At 41.0% G+C, this 17,841-nt stretch overlaps 1 protein-coding gene across 1 annotated transcript; it reads left to right on the forward strand.

The window, feature by feature from the left end:
• The first annotated feature begins 1,111 nt into the window (after positions 1-1,111).
• Positions 1,112-17,618, forward strand: erap1b (endoplasmic reticulum aminopeptidase 1b). The gene is made up of 19 exons (XM_071532872.1): positions 1,112-1,139; positions 1,687-2,206; positions 2,689-2,827; positions 3,146-3,280; positions 3,939-4,059; positions 4,305-4,459; positions 4,855-4,968; positions 5,734-5,865; positions 6,344-6,475; positions 7,236-7,319; positions 7,896-8,053; positions 8,490-8,569; positions 9,278-9,461; positions 10,127-10,283; positions 10,871-11,055; positions 11,976-12,137; positions 12,673-12,813; positions 14,229-14,310; positions 15,108-17,618. The coding sequence occupies exons 2-19, from the start codon at positions 1,716-1,718 to the stop codon at positions 15,291-15,293; spliced, it is 2,838 nt and encodes a 945-aa protein (XP_071388973.1). The 5' UTR covers positions 1,112-1,139; positions 1,687-1,715; the 3' UTR covers positions 15,294-17,618.
• The last annotated feature ends 223 nt before the right edge of the window (positions 17,619-17,841 follow it).

Consider the following 17,841-nt stretch of genomic DNA (forward strand, 5'->3'; position numbering starts at 1 on the left):
GACCATCTAACATGCTAAAATGCTTGGTATAGCTAAAGTAAGATAAGGCTAGATGAACTATGATTGAACTATGTTTTAGAAAGGGTATCGTTATAAACCCTATATAAAGGGTATAGGGTATAGTTTCCATATTGCTCGCTTCATTTGAAAAGCATAGGGAAAAATGCAGGATATTTTGTTTGTATAATATTGTATGCTGTGTCTCTTTTCTTTTTTTATGATGTTGTACACCCATGTAACTACTTGGTCATGTCATGTAAGTCCATGTGGGCTGAGCACCTTATGTGTATGACACTTTAGTAAACTAATCAATCAATCAATCAGTCAATCAATCAATCAATCAATCAATCAATCAATCATATAACATCACTGTCTTGCATATTCAACAATGATGCATTGATGACTTTCCAAATAAAAACAAACTTGGAGTTACCCAAAGTGTTACCCCCCATTGTGCACATACTTATGTGAATCAATTAATATGCTTTGGATATGGTTACTATGAATCATAGATTGTTTGTATCATTGCCACTCATTGAGGATTTGCACAAAATATGGCTGAGACCATGGGATAGGATTTTCTGATTTTGCAAAAAGTCCTGTGTCGTAAAAATGAAAAAGAATAATGAAGAAACTGAAAAAAACCTTTTAACCCTCATAAAATGTGTGACTGTATTTCTATGACTAAAATGTGCCATAATCCATATGATTCAGTCTGTGCTGTAACCAAACTAATGGCACACTCTAGTGGTAAAATATATAATTACTGCTGACAACAACGTGGAACTTCCTGTCCAGCGTGGAAATTTACTTCTATTTCCTGCTTAAATATATTTTTTGCTCTCATGTGTTCCACATGGCTTTTATTTTGGAAAAACATAGACAGGAAGTATTGTTTTGTTTTCTTTTTCCAACTCATGCTGCATGGACACTAGTGTGCATGAACAGACATGAAAAGACGCGCTGAAATCAAACATATTATCTCGAATTAACAGTTATGTCACGATGTATTGGTGTTATACTTTGACCTCAAAATGACGTTTCGCCTGGTTTCTCCCAGCATGCATTCCGGGTTCATCTGTAACATTTTCACTTTCACTCTCGCACTCGGCTGAACCTGGCAGACACGAGAGGATACAGTGAGTAGAAACATTTGTAGATATATATGTGTAAACTCGTGCTAAGAATGGAAGATAATAGACAATATTATGTCTTAGTTTTGGTGAAAGACACGTTTTGTTTCTAGCGATTCCTGACGATGAATGAATGGAACTTGTGTGAAATCGAAACCATTGTATCAACTGTTATAACTATTTCGTTCTTGTGCGCGAGCCTATTAGCTTATCACGGAAGTGGTGTTGGCTCATTTAGCTACTGTACTGTGCATTTGTGCAATAACCCAATTAACTAGGCAACCATGACTGAGTTTTGTGCGTAAATGAGACATCCAACATTTAAGAAAGCGATTGCTAGTTTTAGAAAAGAAAAAGAGTGACACAAATTGTGGCGTTTTATAACGACAGTAACTTAAGTCCTGGGTTGACAAAGTGTTAAACACGTTTACAGACTGGATCCTCAGGTAATGGTGTTTTATTATTGTAATGTTATTAGAAAATGCATACATAGCAGTCTGGAATAGAACTCTTAAGCTGTATTATTTTTTGATGAATTTGCCCCCTCTGACAGGTGAGAAGTTCCTCGTTCCTGTTGCCACCATGTTAGTGGCTCCTGTCCTCCTGCTGCTGCTCGTACCCTGTGCTCCCTCATTAGGAGCACAGCTACCAGAGCAAGGCCAAACCAAGGAAGCCCCCATAGCCACCAACGGCCAGCCATTCCCCTGGGACCGGATGAGGCTTCCCAAAACCGTCTCCCCCCTTCACTACGACCTCACCATTCACCCCAACCTGACCACCCTCGACTTCACCGGCGTCGCTCACATCCACCTCGAGGTGCATGAGGACACAAGCACAGTCGTTCTCCACACCAAGGAAATGCAGATATCTAAAGTGCTGCTCTTGGCACCCGAAGGTGCGAGACCGCTCCGGTTTTTGGAGTATCCTCCTTTCCACCAGCTCGCCCTGCTGTCCGACACGGTGCTGACCAAAGGGAGGAAGTATGAAGTTCAGCTGGAGTTCGCCGCCAACTTGTCTGACAGCTTCCATGGTTTCTACAAGAGCTCGTACCGCACCAGCAGTGGGGAGACCCGGTAAGACTACAAATAACTTCTCTCTCACTTACTGCAGTTAAAGGTGCTACAAGTCACATTTTAACCACATTGATTTTGAAGCATTAGTATAATTACCGTAAACAAACAAGACCATCGCCAAGATGGTAGCCTCTACCAGCTACTACACTGCGTTTTATTGGATATTGTAGAATATCTGCTGTACTGATTTATGGGACAAAGGGAGATTACTTTATAGCACAAAACAGGAAGAAGGCGCTCTTCCTCCAGTGCAAACACAGCTGAAGCTTTCAGAGTTTCACAATGGTGACAGGGAGCAACAGGATCTATGAGAAACTTGGTCTTAACTTTGAGAAACAGCAGCACTAACAATACCACGAGCGTGAGATAAAGGCTATCAATCATCTTGGCCTTGGTCTTTGTTTGTTTGTTTGTTTACCGTTATTATATCAACGTGTCCAGGATGTTATCTCAAACATAACATAACTTTAATACATTATCAGGGTTCTGGCGTCCACCCAGTTTGAAGCGACCAGTGCTCGGGCGGCCTTCCCATGTTTTGATGAGCCGGCCTTCAAAGCCAACTTCACCATACGGATTACGCGAGAGCCACGCCACATAGCCATATCCAACATGCCCAAGGTACACATGGATGTGGGGAAATAAAACCCGAGTTTACTCTGTTTCAAAGTTGCTGGTGTACTTTGTCCCCATCCCCAAGAGGAATTACAAATATGAATTGTTTGGAAAAATCAAGTTTTGCTTTCATTTGATCTGTTAAAGGATAAGAAGAATAGTCTGATAATTAGTCAGTTGAGAGACATTAATTTTTCTGTTTCAGTATACTAATTTGATTACACTGTATAATTTTCAAAAACATTTTCTTAAACCTCTCCTCTCTCTTCTCCATTACTCCCTCTTACTTCTCCATTTCCACCCCTATACTCGTCTGTTTCCAAGGTGAAAACAGTGGAGTTGCCAGGCGGTTTGCTCGAGGATCACTTCGACACCACTGTGAAGATGAGCACGTACCTGGTGGCCTTCATCGTATCTGACTTTCTGTCTGTAAGCAAGACCACCCAACACGGTATCAAGGTGAGGAGGACGGACATTGGCCATTACTTAGTTCTCTCAACTGTCTCAACAACTGTGCTGATAATTCCCATAAAACATGGCTAGCTTTATTGGTTGCTATGCAGTTGCTTATGGTAACCAGGGAGCTAGAAAGTTAGAAATCTTTCTGACTTTGTTTTCTCCTATTGTTTATTCTAGTGCTGAAAACAATTAGTTGATTAATCGATTAGTCAATCATCAGAAAATTAATCAACTATAATTTTGATAATCAATTAATCATTTTAGTCATTTATCAGGTAAAAATACCACATTTGCTGGTTGCAGCTGGTTGCTTTTCTCTGTTTCATATCATTATAGAATGAATACTTTGGGTTTTTTTTGGCTGCTGCTCAGACTAAGTAAGCAATTTTAAGAAGGCTCTGGAAACTTGTGATGATTTTCTAAACTGATTAGTTGAAAAAAAATAGTCGCTACATTAATCGATAATATAAATAATCGTTAGTTGCAGCCCTCGCTTATTCTTATGTATGTTTACTACTTTGGAGAAACCATTTCAGACAGTATATATGCGTTGGTAACTGTTTTATAAAAGCCACAAATCCCTTGACAGAAATGAACATATACCATATACTATAGCAATAATACCCAAGTTGGTGATCTTTACTGCGATTCCCATCAGATTACAGTCTACGCCGTACCTGAGAAGATTGACCAGACGGCCTTTGCGTTGGATGCAGCTGTGAAGCTGCTGGACTTCTACGATGACTACTTCGATATCCCGTACCCACTGCCCAAACAGGGTCAGTGGAAATACAACTTGTGTTATTGCCACACAGATGAATACTTTAATTTTAGGAAAGTATATCAAAGATGAAGATGAGCGATTTTTCCAGTTTTTCCAAGTAAGGAACAGGGAGAGGGGGATGTGGTTCAGAAGGGACATGCAGTGTTTCTTGAAGGCATGAAGTACTGTAACACCTATATAGTATATGAATGAACCTAGCATATTTAGCTTTATTTATGTACTCACTGTTGTTCCCTACAGACCTGGCTGCTATCCCTGACTTCCAGTCAGGCGCTATGGAGAACTGGGGGCTGACCACCTACCGAGAGACGGGCCTCCTCTTCGACCCCGACAAGTCCTCAGCTTCGGACAAACTGGGTATCACCATGGTCATCGCCCACGAGCTCGCACACCAGGTAGCTGGCCTGGATCTGTTTTGTCTATCAGGGGGCCTAACTGCCCTGGGCCAGTGGTTCTCAGCCTGGGAGTTGGGGATATGAGATGTTTTGATTTGATTTTGCAGGGGTTGCAAGATGATATAGAATGTAACATATATCTAATACAAAAATGTATCATCATGTGTTTACTGTTTGCAATAACTGAACATTTTTCAACCTCTAGGCCTCCACTTGTATGAAATCTGGTGAAATAGCCTGAAAAGGAAAGAAAATCAAATATCTAATGTCTACAGTACAGTTAAACAGGACTAAACCTTTATATGCATTTGTCAGTTAATTTGCTTTTGATAGCTTTGGCTGGTTTCTGTCTTTGCATATGGAAGTTGTTCTTATGTGCTCTCCTCCCTGTCCAGTGGTTTGGGAACCTGGTGACCATGGAGTGGTGGAACGACCTGTGGCTCAACGAGGGCTTTGCCAAGTTCATGGAGTTCATCTCTGTTGACATCACCTACCCAGAGCTGCATGTGGTGAGAGCGGAGCACAGGGAGCTGACTCACAGCTGGCATCTTACATAGAGCATGTGAATCAGCACACTGAGCTGTCAGAGGCTGTCTGTTCCTCTGATTTACATTTACATTACATTTACATAACTATCCACAGTATGGTGTATATCTCTCACTCTACCCCTCTATACCTCTCTCTCTCTTTCTGTTCAATTCAATTTTTTTTGGCATTATAGGAAATAAATCGATGTTGCCAATAAATAATATTATAATAATAAATAAACAACAAAAAATGGACAAATGGTATTTTGAAATGTAAAAAAATGGCAAATCCATTGTACAAGGCTATGTATGTTTTCTGATCCTGCGATTGGTCGAGAGCTAGCTGGGCCTATCGGTGTTGTCATAGTTGTCATGGACACCAGCACCTGATATTTCTCAATATGACGGGTGGAACATTCATAATAAACAGTGAAAATTACAGTCATACAATGAAACGTTTTCCTACCCAGTAGATGACTTCTACTCTACTTGATACTGTTATATGTTATACTTGATAACAGCAATTATCACCAATAGAATTACATTGGCTGGTTGGCTAACATGGGCAAAATTATGTACAGGCATTCCTTTTTTAACCTTGGCAACTCTGTCTTTCTCTCTTTCCCTTTCTCTCTTTAACCCCCCCCCCACCCCTCTCTCTCTCCCTTTCTGTCTCTTTCCTCCTCTCTTTGTCATCTCCACCTCCACACTCTCTCTCTCACTTCCTCTCTCTTTCTTTTCTCTCAGGATGACTTCTTCCTGGGGAAATGTTTTGAGGCCATGGAGGTGGACTCCCTCAGCTCCTCCCACCCGGTCTCCACCCCCGTGGAAAATCCCGCCCAGATCCAGGAGATGTTCGACGACGTCTCGTACGATAAGGTCTGCCTCTCCTCCAGTCACCCGTCTCCATTGCAGCATCCATTTGATGCTGATATATTTGATGTAGCCATTGTACATGTCCCACTTTTTGCTGCAAAAGAATTGTTTTCAAGTTAAGCTTTGCTCTCTTCCATGGTCAAAAGTTACAGGGAATAGTCTGGTAATTGGTGGGTTGAGGGACGGTAACGTTTTGTTTTACAATATGCTCATTTTATTCTACCGTGTTACGTTCAAGATAAAAATGTCTGCAGTACTAATACAGGATAGATGTAGGATGAATGCATGAGGGTGGACTTCTACAATGGCTACCACTATAGGTGATTTCAGTTTAACTACATAAAAACTGGAAAAAGAAACAAAATTCAAAATTTGAGACAAAAACATTTAAATAAAGTGGCTCATAAAAAGAGCTCACCCCAAACAGAGAAAGTTTGTGAATTGTTTATTTTCAGGGTGCCTGTATTTTGTTTATTTTCAGGGTGCCTGTATTCTGAATATGCTGCGAGACTTCCTGACTCCTGAGGCCTTTGAGATTGGCATTATCCGTTACCTGAAGCGTTACAGCTACCAGAACACTGTCAACAGCCACCTGTGGGAGAGCCTGACTAATGTGAGTACCGTGTGTGTGTGTATGTAGGTACGTATTAGGGTGGGTGGGGGGGTACTCCCAAAAAATTAGCACATACTGTATATTTTGGCAGAATCACCGGTGGTTAGTTTCACATTTACATTAGAAAAAAGAGCCATTTGATATAAAAGTGTATATACAGTATGTGAATTTGAGAATACAATAAGGAGCTTGTGAGGGCTATTACCATGTCTAAAATTAAATAATGATCAATTTTTACGGGATGGTAGCTCAGAGGTTAGAGAGGTGTGCTTGTGACTGGAAGGTTGGCGTTTTGAATTCTGGAATGGCTGGGAAAAATCTGTGCAGGTAAAATGAATGAGTAAAGGCACTTAACCCCTTAATGCTCTAGTGGAGCTGCTCAGCGACCAACAGTAGAAGCCTATGGGCGGATTGGGTAGCTCCCAGACGTGAAATGTGAAGCAGGTCGGTGTAGAGAATGCATGTTCAACTAATCTTCCCTCAGCAAATATAAAAAGATTTAAAAACCCATTGTAATGGTCAGTATGGCCTGCCCCAGTTATCTCAACTAAAGTGAAAACAATATTTGAGGGATATTGTCCCAGGAACTGCCTGTTTTTCAGGCAGCCACAAAAAACTTAATTGACAGATAAATTGGATATAGTTCATTTTCCTCCCATTTATCAGTATCAGGCTAAAAAATATCAGTAGTACCAGTTGTCAATATATCATTTCGGCCCTGGTGTGTTTGTGATTGTGTTTCTGTGTGTTTCTCCACCAGATCTGCCACTCAGATGATCTGGACGAGGGCCGAATGAAACGGAATGAATTCTGCTCCAAGAGCAAGCTCCAGTCTGGAGCCTCTGTAAGTGTTCATGTTACACAGCAAGTGCTTTCAATCATAGATCGACTCCTACAGTGCTTAAAATTCTCATTACGCACAGCTAGCCATGGTTTATCAAAGATGGAACTCTTGTGGTTACTAGTTACCTAATTAAGTGATCTTTCTTGCTTTCTTGCTCCTGTTTTTTTACTCTTATTTATGTATACTACTTTGAAGAAAACCTTTTAGACAGTACACATGCATTGGTAGCCACTCCATAAACGCCATAATGCTCAAGAGTGCATGTGTTACTATGATTAGGGGTACTTCATAAGTACTTCATACATAATCACAGTAAAGAATGCCTCGTACTACTGATCATAGTCATTGCCACTGCATTTGGTAGCCATCTTGTATCAATACATTATTATGATGAGTGAGTGACTAAGCATATGTTCTGTTTATTTCTGTAAATGTCTAAAGTACTGTTAATTGGCTATGCCTTGAATCTGTCACTGTTTGTTACAGGCTTAGCAGGTATGTGTTATCACTGAATCATCATGTATCCTACTGTGTGTTGGTGTGTGTGTGTGTGTGTGTGTGTGTACGGGTGTGTAGAAATGGTACTCTGGTGACGAGCTGGACGTCAGGGCCATCATGGATACCTGGACGCTGCAGGAGGGCTTCCCACTGGTCACTGTGGAGGTCAGAGGTCGCGAGGTCAGGCTCAGTCAGGAGCGTTACCTGAAGACAGATGATCCCTCCCTCACCGAAGGGTAAAATGTGATGATGATTGAGACCATTCTGGCAGATAGTTTCACATGACAAATCCTTTTCCAACAGTATACAAGTCGTAGCAAAACAGTAAAAAAAATTACAAACAGCCATTGTAGAAGTTCCTCTTCCTGCATTCATCCTGAATCTATCCGGGGTTAGTATTACAGGTGATTCTTTCTTGATGTTATGTGATAGAACCTAATTAGTAGTAGTAGTAATACACTCTTAATGTCTCTCGACCCAACCAAACCATTCCTTGTAACTTCTGAGATCTGAAAGGAGAGCAGTTGATTTTTTTCCCCTCTTGGGTATAAAGCAAAAGTGCAGCCGTAGTGTTCAAGTATTCACTGAACAGTGTCTTCTACAATAGCTACATACGTATATAGCTGTAGCATTTTGTTTTTATTTCCTGTAATAATCATTTTGTGTTGATAGATTCCTGTGGCAGATCCCGCTGACCTACATGACCAGCGCCTCCAACACCATCCACCGCTTCCTGCTCAAGACCAAGACTGGTGAGAGTTTTGCTGAATTTTCTATGATGCACATTTTTCATCCTTTAGCCTCATACAAATCTGTTGAATTCTATTTAAATTCTATAAAATCTCAAAATCTCTACAGATTCTGTGTTATGTGCAATACCCAATGGCTATGTTTACTATCTATTACTACGTTTACTACTTAAATATTGGCCATACTCTGGTTAAGACCTTATTCAGACTATTGAGCATCCCTGTTGCTCTGAATAAACCAATTAACAGAATAGTTAATTGGTTAGTGTCCCGCCTACAGATAGAACAGTCCACCAGCAAAAAAAAGTATGAAGCTCCTCCCTCTTTGAATGAGCAATAGTATGTTACTTCCCAGTAGTAATAGTAAATACTGCAGACTGCCATGTTTTTTGTTGACATCAAAATGTACCCATAATGCTATGCGAGTCTGCAGACGGTGAAAACCAAAACTGACGAGAGTAAAATGTTTCCAAAGGAGTAAGATGTTTCCGTACACAGTAACATTTGGGTCTATCACAAAAATGCAATAATACATTTGTGTAATAGAGGTGTATTTTTTAGATACCATGAATTATGCCCGTCACCTCACCCACACCCCTCCAAATAAAACATCTCATGGCCCGCTGTGCATTCCCAATTCCCCAGAACCACTGCAGTGCACAATCATTCAAAGCGATTACCTAAAACAAGCTGATCTCCTCCTCCCTGTAGATGTCCTGTACCTGCCAGAAGAGGTGGACTGGGTGAAGTTCAATGTGGACATGAGCGGCTACTACATGGTCCACTATGAAGGCCAGGGATGGAGCTCCCTTATCAGACTGCTGCAGCACAACCACACAGCGCTCAGCAGCAACGACCGCGCCAGCCTCATCAACAACGTCTTCCAGCTGGTCAGGTCTGTTAAAAACCCACTTTCATCATGCCTGCAAACGGCTTACGGCTCAGCTGCACCGGTGCGCTTCTGTCCCATCCGTTCGTGTTAGCCATTTACTTCAATGCAGCTGCTGCACTGGCAGCGCACGCAGCATGTTGACCAATCTGCAGACGGAGCCGGATCGGAGCTGCAACGTTGGAGATCCGCATGGCTTCTATCTTTGTCGGACTATACAGTGATCGTTGCATATTTGAGCCATATAAATGTATATAAATGCCAAGATTTTGCTTGCTATAGTCATTTATCATCATGTCAGCAAACAAAATAGAGGATACATGAAAAGTCACTGAAATAAGGATCTATGGAGCTGCTGAGAAGCCTTCTATTTGGCTACAGTACGCCTACACTCTCAAAAAAAAGTGACATGAGTATTCCTATATGGGACATTAATGTTCAAGTACAACTTGTTTATAGAAAAATAAGCAAAACTAGATAATTATGTTCCCTTACCAACAGATAAAGTGTAGATAGGCGCAACACAACCAGCAGACCGCAGAGAAGCAAGAATGAACTTGGTGTAGCAGCTTAAAATGCCATGCTGCAACTTGGACACTTGGCAAGCCAGCAGCATTTGACTGGCAGTTGATTAATTAATGTTAATTTGAAGTGCTTCATTTGTGTTCCAGTGTAGGGAAGGTGAGGCTGGATACGGCTCTGGAGCTGTCCCTGTACCTGTCCAAAGAGACTGAAATCATGGCTGTGACCCAGGGCCTGGGGGAGCTGGTCCCGCTCTACAAACTGATGGAGAAGCGAGACATGATGACTCTGGAGAACCAGATGAAGGTTAGTGAAGACTAAGCGCAAGCCTGGAAGTGGGCTGCAGAGGGCAGTGGTTGCCTAAAGGTTGGAGGAGTGGGCGTCTGGATGAAAGATCACTGGGCTGGAACCCAGACCAGATGGGAAAAATCTGGGCAGCGAAAATAAAAGAGAAATGTTTCCTCACCAACTACCATTGTGATGCCCTTGAGCAAGGCACTTAACCTACTTGAAATTATATTATTTGCACTTTGTAATGACATTTTTAAATTGTTGTTTACATTCTAGCAAGACAGTGCCATCACTAGAAAGATCTGTGGCTCAAAAATAAACAGAAATCTGCACAGTCATACTTTGCACTGTCATTGAACTTTTATTTATTACATCGTATTGTGGTTGTATTGAATCATGAACCCCATACTGCGTATCGAATCCGGGATATTGTCCCATCCCTAGTAGCAGACCATTCCTTGTGAAGTCTGACAGCTCAAAGAAGCAGAAGAGTCGTTCCTGAGGATGGAGCCAGAGTGCAGCGCAAGTTCAGCAAGCATGCAGTAAAAAGAAGGACTTGGCTAAGGACAATGGCTACATCTGCATTAATCTGTCTTTCCCAGGGTTACATCGTGGAGCTGTTCCGGGAGTTGATTGACCAGCAGGAGTGGAGCGACTCTGGCTCGGTGTCTGAGAGAGTGCTGAGGAGCTACCTGCTGCTGTTTGCCTGCGTCAGGAACCATCCTCCCTGTGTGGCCACCGCCACCCAGCTCTTCAACAAGTGGAGGGACTCTGACGGCAACATGAGGTCAGGACTCACCACCCCGTCTCCACATTTTCCTTTGTCTGTTTTGATAGTTTCTTGTTTATGAGTGCTCAGTATCCAACTGTTGTTACAGGCCCTAAAGCAGGGCAGGAAACCTTTTTGTACACTTTCATTACTTTACCACACAAGTAGATTATTAAAACAGAGCCTCCAAACGATGGTTGGTCACCTGCCACAGTGGCTGGTGGTGTAATTGAACCTGCCACAGCAAAACTAACATTTACATTAACTAGTATGTGGCTGGTGGTGTTTTCTCACCCTGAGTCAAAATCTCACCTCTGTTATTCTCTTCTGGCATCTTGTTTTCCCTCTTACAGTTTTTCTCAATCGCTTAGATGCATTTTCCCAAACACTAACCTCATTCTCAAAACTCTGCAATTCCCAAAACAGTAAAAGTGTTTCTCACAACACTATTTTTATTTTATTTTATTTTTTGTTAAAAATAAAGGGAAGTGACTCACTGGTGACTCTTTTGTACAAACACAATGCTTGTTGTACATAATATTTTGCATGTAATGATTTACGCAATGAACTACTGTGTCAATACGAGTGCGAAATGTACATAGCAGGCTGACAAAAGTACAATCTGTTTTGACCGGCATGTCATTGTCAAATGAGAATTGCGTCAGCACAATAACGTTGTGTTTTGTCTTTTGCAAAACGTGCTTCACTATTTGCATTTTGTGTGAACACAATGAGAGTTGAAATAGTCAATCATTTTGACAATGAAGTTACTGTTTCGGGAAATGCATCTAAGCGATTGAGACACTACAGTGCTTTAGCATACATTTATGCACAAATGAATGATAGCAATCCAGCAAGGCCAGTCATATCAGAAGTTATGAAGACATTGATTATGAGCGATTGTGTTCTCTGATCTCAAAGCCTTCCCTGTTTTTCAGTCTCCCCACTGACGTCAGCATGGCTGTGTTTGCTATTGGAGCCCGGACACCAGAAGGGTGGGACTTCCTGTTTGAGAAGTACCGCCATTCACTGCAAATGTCCGTCAAGAGCCGTATAAAGTCCGCTCTGACCATCAGCCCCCTGCAGGATAAACTCAAGTGGTGGGTACTTTATATGTGCAGTGGAATAGAGTAAAGAAAAAGTAAATCCTAGTCAAAGTAGGCGGAATGTTAATTTTTAAACGTGTATTATAGCAGATTCTGCAACCTCTTTTTCTCCTTCCCACCTTCTCTCTTGTTTTCTCCCTCCTTGCATTTTCCTCCCTCTCACACTCTTTCCCCTTTCTTTCCCCTCTCTTTCTTCCCCCTCCCTCTCTCTTTCCATTTCCCTCTTTCTCTCCTTTCCTACATCTTTGTTTCCCTCTCTCTCTTCTTTCCCTCTCCTTTTCTGTCCCTTTCTATTTTTATTGCTCTCCTTCGCCCTCACTCTCTCTCTATCCTTCTGTTTTCCTGTCCCTCTCCCTCCTCTCTGCGCTCTCCCCTTCGTCTCTCCATCTCTATCTCTTCTTCTCCCTGACTCTCTCCCTCTTCCTATTTCTCTCTATCCTCTACCCTTTTCCCCTTCCATTTTCCTCTGTCTCTCTCTTTCCATTACTCTGTCTTTCTCCATCTCTGCCCCCTCCCTCTCTGTCAATAGGATGATGGAGCAGAGTCTGCATGGTGAGGTGATGAAGACTCACGACCTTCCTCATGTGGTCATCTCTATCAGCAAGAACCCCCGTGGCTACAAGCTGGGCTGGGACTTCCTCCGGGCCAACTGGCACGCCCTGGTCAAGAAGTCAGTCTCTGCTCTCAGCCCATCTCACATTTAGATTTCTGTCTTTTTTTTCATCTTAGTCAACCTGGAAGGATCATGGAAAGTCCAGTATAGAGAGTCCAGTACGACCACAGTCTTCTGCTGTTGGGTTAGGAGTTGACTGACTCCATCAAAGGCAGCTTGACAGTTAGTTGACAGTTGTTGAGGAAAGAGAGAGCGTTCTTACTGCACTTTCCCTTCTCAGACTAGTCCATAATTTTCATTTACAAGCTTGCTTCTCTAACCTTTAGGTTAGCACCGCCTCCATCTCTCTCATTGATAAATGTTCAAGGAGTGCTTTTCTGGGTATCACACTGAATCTGAGCTCTTTGGCTAACAGGATTAGAATTGAACCTTACCACCCACTTGTAAGCCAGGATTGACTCTCACATTCATACATTACTTCTTAATGGTTGAGCTGACTACAAGCTCTCCACTTGCATATTGCATATAATAAATTAAAAAAAACCATTGAATTTGCAATATGAACCTCTGCAATTTTCAAATTGCAGAGGCTGCAATTAATTGCTTAAGAGAGAGAGGCGTCCAAAATGGATTTCTAAACAAGGTGTTAGAACTGCAGGTAATCTTTGGTCCATGAATCAAGTACAATATTGGTGAAAACTTCATCATACTCAAACTCAGTAAATCCTGCATATTGATATGCATTTTTTTTTTTTTGACAAAATAACTTTTCTTTAAACAATTTTAATGTTCTAAAAAATGTATGACAAGAAAAGCTTGTCATGATATAAATGATGTAAATCGCAATTGCAAAATTCTGTCAAATAATCATGACTAGATTGTTTGTCAATATCTGTCAGCCCTAATCAGGGCTGCAGTGTGTAGGACATTTGCCACAGTGATTGGCTGCAATTTGAGATGCCTTGGTATTCTTACTTTGAAGGTGCATTTCTCTTTGTCATGCTTCATGAATCATCAGTTAGGGTTGTTGCAAAACAGTCAGCGATCAGGTCGGTTATTGAAAGTGGCACTTTTCCAGAACAAATTTATGGTTAGAGGTGACTGTGGGCATGTCAGAGAAGGTCTTTGCATGACACATCTGAATTCCAGCATTATGCTCTCAACTGAATGCACTCCAATGTTTTGCTAGCCTGTCATGTTATATACTTAAGAAGTACAGTAGGTGTCCATCGGGATTCCTTTAAGATTCAAAGGAAGCCAGTAAGCACCTTAGTGTTCCTCACTAGACATAATATCCCTGAAGGGTTCTTTGAAGAAGCCCATATGTTGGCTTTTGGAAATGGTTGCAGCCAGAAGAAGCGTGAAATATTCCTCAAAGGTCTTTTCCTTTTTAGACTGTACTAGGAGATGTTTTCTAGAGGTTGTTTGTTCTGTGCTTTGGATGTGTGACTGTGTGTGTTTTGATCCCACAGGTTTGATCTGGGCTCCAGCTCCATAGCACGCATGGTGACCGGAGTGACCAACCAGTACTCTACCAGGGAGATGCTGGATGAGGTAAGCATTTTTTTTTAAATATTTTATTTACAGGTTTTGCAATATAATACAAACTCTCTTCACAGTAAAGTAGGAAGAGGGGTAGGAAAATATATATAGTATATATCTAAGAAAAGAAAAGAAGAACAATGAACAAAGAACCAAAGAACAAAGAACAATGAACAATGACAAACATACTGAACACATTGCCAGACATTAATGCATTATAACATGAAGCTTGGATGCCCATGACAAAAGTGAGACATGGTGATATGCGAGACTACATATACTATTATAGTTAAGTTAAGGTATTAAGGTAAGCATTTTAAGACTGTGTGTCCGCTCGGGTCTCTCTTTACTGTGTGGGCCTCCATTCCTGACAGCCCTAAGAACCTGGTATATTTTTAGTGTTCACATCAACAAGTAATAGGAGTTAAAATATTTAAAATGTGGTGTCCTGGTGGCTCAGTTACCTAAGGCACATGCCATGTAACTGCAATGTCCCGGGTTCGTATTCGACATAAGACCTTTGTCGCAGGTCACCTTCCCCTCTCTCCCCCATCTTTCCTGTCTCTCCCTACTGTCAACTATCCAATAAAGCAGAAATGCCAAAAAAATATTTAAACTATCTGCAAAATAAAGCCATGCTTCAAATGGGTACTAACAGCAAACTGGAAACTAAAATTGTGATAAATGACTATACACAGTTAATTATGCTGTCCTACTTTCAAGCTTGTCCACCAGAGGAATGTGCATTTTTTGTTCTCATGGCAAGTATAGGATGCATTTTCAAGTCTACCTTCACTGTGTGTGCTCAGGTGAGAAGCTTCTTCGGCTCCCTGACTGAGGAGACGGGCTCAGAAATGAGGTGCATCCAGCAGACGTACGAGTCCATTGAGGACAACATCCGCTGGATGGAAAGCCACCTCCCTCTGCTGCAGACCTGGCTGGACAGACGCAGCCTCAGACGCAGCTCACAACCACAGAAGCATGTGGATTTATAGGTCCAGGGGAAAGAGAGCAGTCTTGAGTCGATAATATCGTCACTCAGGGCGGAAACTACACTCTAAAAACTCATCAGGGGTTCAATGGGGTTCCTGTCAGACCCAAAGCCAGTAGGCACAATAGGATTCATCACTATATAAAAATATCCCTTAAGAGTGACTTGAAAAACCCCCTTATGTTAAAGGTTTGTGGAAGTACCATCAGGGTTCACAAACCCTTTATGAATGGGTTCTTCAAGGAACCTTCTGGGGTTCCTCATTGTTGTAATCTCACGGTTCCATGAAGAACTTTTGTTTTTTAGAGTGTAGTTTCACAATGATAGTGCTCTACCATAGTCTTTGCACCTGGATATTTCTGTTGAAAGCTGTGAAGGAGACTTTAAAAATTAATATTGGTGCACAGAGCAGTAGATGGTCAGGAATTATTGAAGGGCTTTGATGGCTGGCCACTATCCAGGTTAGTAGGTTTATACTGCCAACCAAGGTGGGTAGTGTAAGCTAACCAGTGCTTAGTAGAATGAAAAAGGTAATAGGGTAAAAGGAAAAAGTCATAGAAGCAAGGTAAGATACGATAAGTCAACAAATCAACATAAAGCCTAAACTGCAGGTCTAGATATAACTAGGCCAGGATTTTAAATTCCAAAATTCATAAAACTCATTTACTAGTTTTTGGGGTTTTTTTTTTTACTACCCAACTACATTTCTACAGCAGAATAGGACCTCTAAATGATGTATGGTTGCCTGTTGCTGTTGCTGGTTTTAATTACCTACCTTGTTAATGGGTCCAGATAAAAAAGAGTAGTCTTTAGTATGTGCAGATTGGCTGTCTGGCAATTCTGCCAAAATCCAGGAGGGCCGAATCACTTTTGAGCTGCAGAACCAAGTGTTTTTTTCTATTCTATTCTATTCTATTCTATTCTATTATTTTATTTTATTTTATTTTATTTTATTTTATTTTATTTTATTTTATTTTATTTTATTTTATTTTATTTTATTTTATTTTATTTTATAGTCTACTCTAGTCTATCCTAATATTCTATTTTTAGTCTCCTCCATGAGGCTTTTGGGTGACAACAGCCAATCATGCACCATGTCCATATGTCCTGCCTGTCACTGTAACACCATTGGCGTTAGTGATCAGTCAGCCGTTTGACAGTAGCATAGTGATGTGGTTCTTAGATGCAGATAACAAGGCTCTTCAAAGCAGAAAAAAAAAACTTCTTCTGTTGCACTCGTTAAATTTCGAATGTCTGTAATTACCTCCGCCAAGGAGGTAATGTTTTCACCTGCATGTGTGTTTGTCTGTCCGTCTGTCTGTTAGCAGGATATCTCAAAAAGTTGGGCACGGATTTGCACAAAACTTGGTATGACGGTTGGTTATGGGCCAAGGAAGAACTGTTTAAATTTTCATGTCGATTGGCCAAAAGGTGGCGTGGTGCTGGGTGTGGCATTTCACCAAAAGGTGCATAACTGCCTTGCGGGGTGTTCTCAGCCTTGGCGGAGGTCTGTGCTCTACTGAGCACATTTTCTAGTTATTTTTGTAATTGACTTTAAAGAAAAAAACATTTTTAGAAGTTGAAGTGCTGCTGTATTTTTTGGACTCCATATTCCTCCATATTAGAAGCTTAGAGGCTTTTTTCATGCTTTTGTGTTTGTTTTACTTGAATGTTTTGTGTGGATGAGTGCAGTGGTAGGTGTTGTAGAAGTCCCTCTTTATACTGTGTTAGTACTGCAGACAGTGCCCTCGTGAATATTATATATTAGAGACAAATAAGTAGGATATTGCATTGCAAAATTCTGTTGTCTCTCAACCAACTAGTTACCAGACCGTTCCTTATAACTTCCAACAGATGAAAAGAGAAAGCTTGGATTTTCTTCAAACAGTACCTCTTAAAAATGTGGGACTTCTACAACGGCTAATGAATTCTGAAATTTTCTCTATTGCACTTGTTAGATTTCTGTTGTCTTTAAGTGTTGTTATGTAACTGACTTAAATTTGTTTTTAATTGAAGGAGGCACTGCTGTATGTTTCTGAGTGTAAACATATATAAGCCTTCATCCTAAATGTTCAGGTACAGTTTTTTATGCTGTTCATGCTTGACTTGCCAATGCTCAAGATTTTGTGACGAAGACGAATATGAATTCAAGAACTTTATTGAAATACTTCATCAATACCAAATTAACAGCTTATTTATTTTCATGCTACTGTAACATCACTATTTTTGTAGGAGAGGATTCCTAGCATTTCTGTTATTTTGTAAGCTGAAAATGTGTAGTTTTGAATAAAATGTGTGCTTGTTAAATCCTGAACAATAAAATCAAAAAAAGCAAAGTCTTCCATTTGCTTCCATTTCCTTTTGTATTTATTTACACACCACCGTTTCAGCTACATTGCCTAAATGATGGTGATATAGTTAAACCTTGCTTGTTTGCCCCTGGGAGTTGTATGGTTGTAACCTTTGTTCCTTTTTACTCATCTGATCAAAACGTAAAGCGTTTTGGCCAGTAGTGCATTTGCTGGCCTGCTGGGTAATTTGATACTGATTTG

This window comes from Centroberyx affinis, unplaced genomic scaffold (genome assembly GCF_046629955.1).
Source record: "Centroberyx affinis isolate AG114_WGS23_722 - 3 ecotype Tasmania unplaced genomic scaffold, CSIRO-AGI_Caff_v1 ptg002266l_1, whole genome shotgun sequence".
NCBI classification, from domain to species: domain Eukaryota; kingdom Metazoa; phylum Chordata; class Actinopteri; order Beryciformes; family Berycidae; genus Centroberyx; species Centroberyx affinis.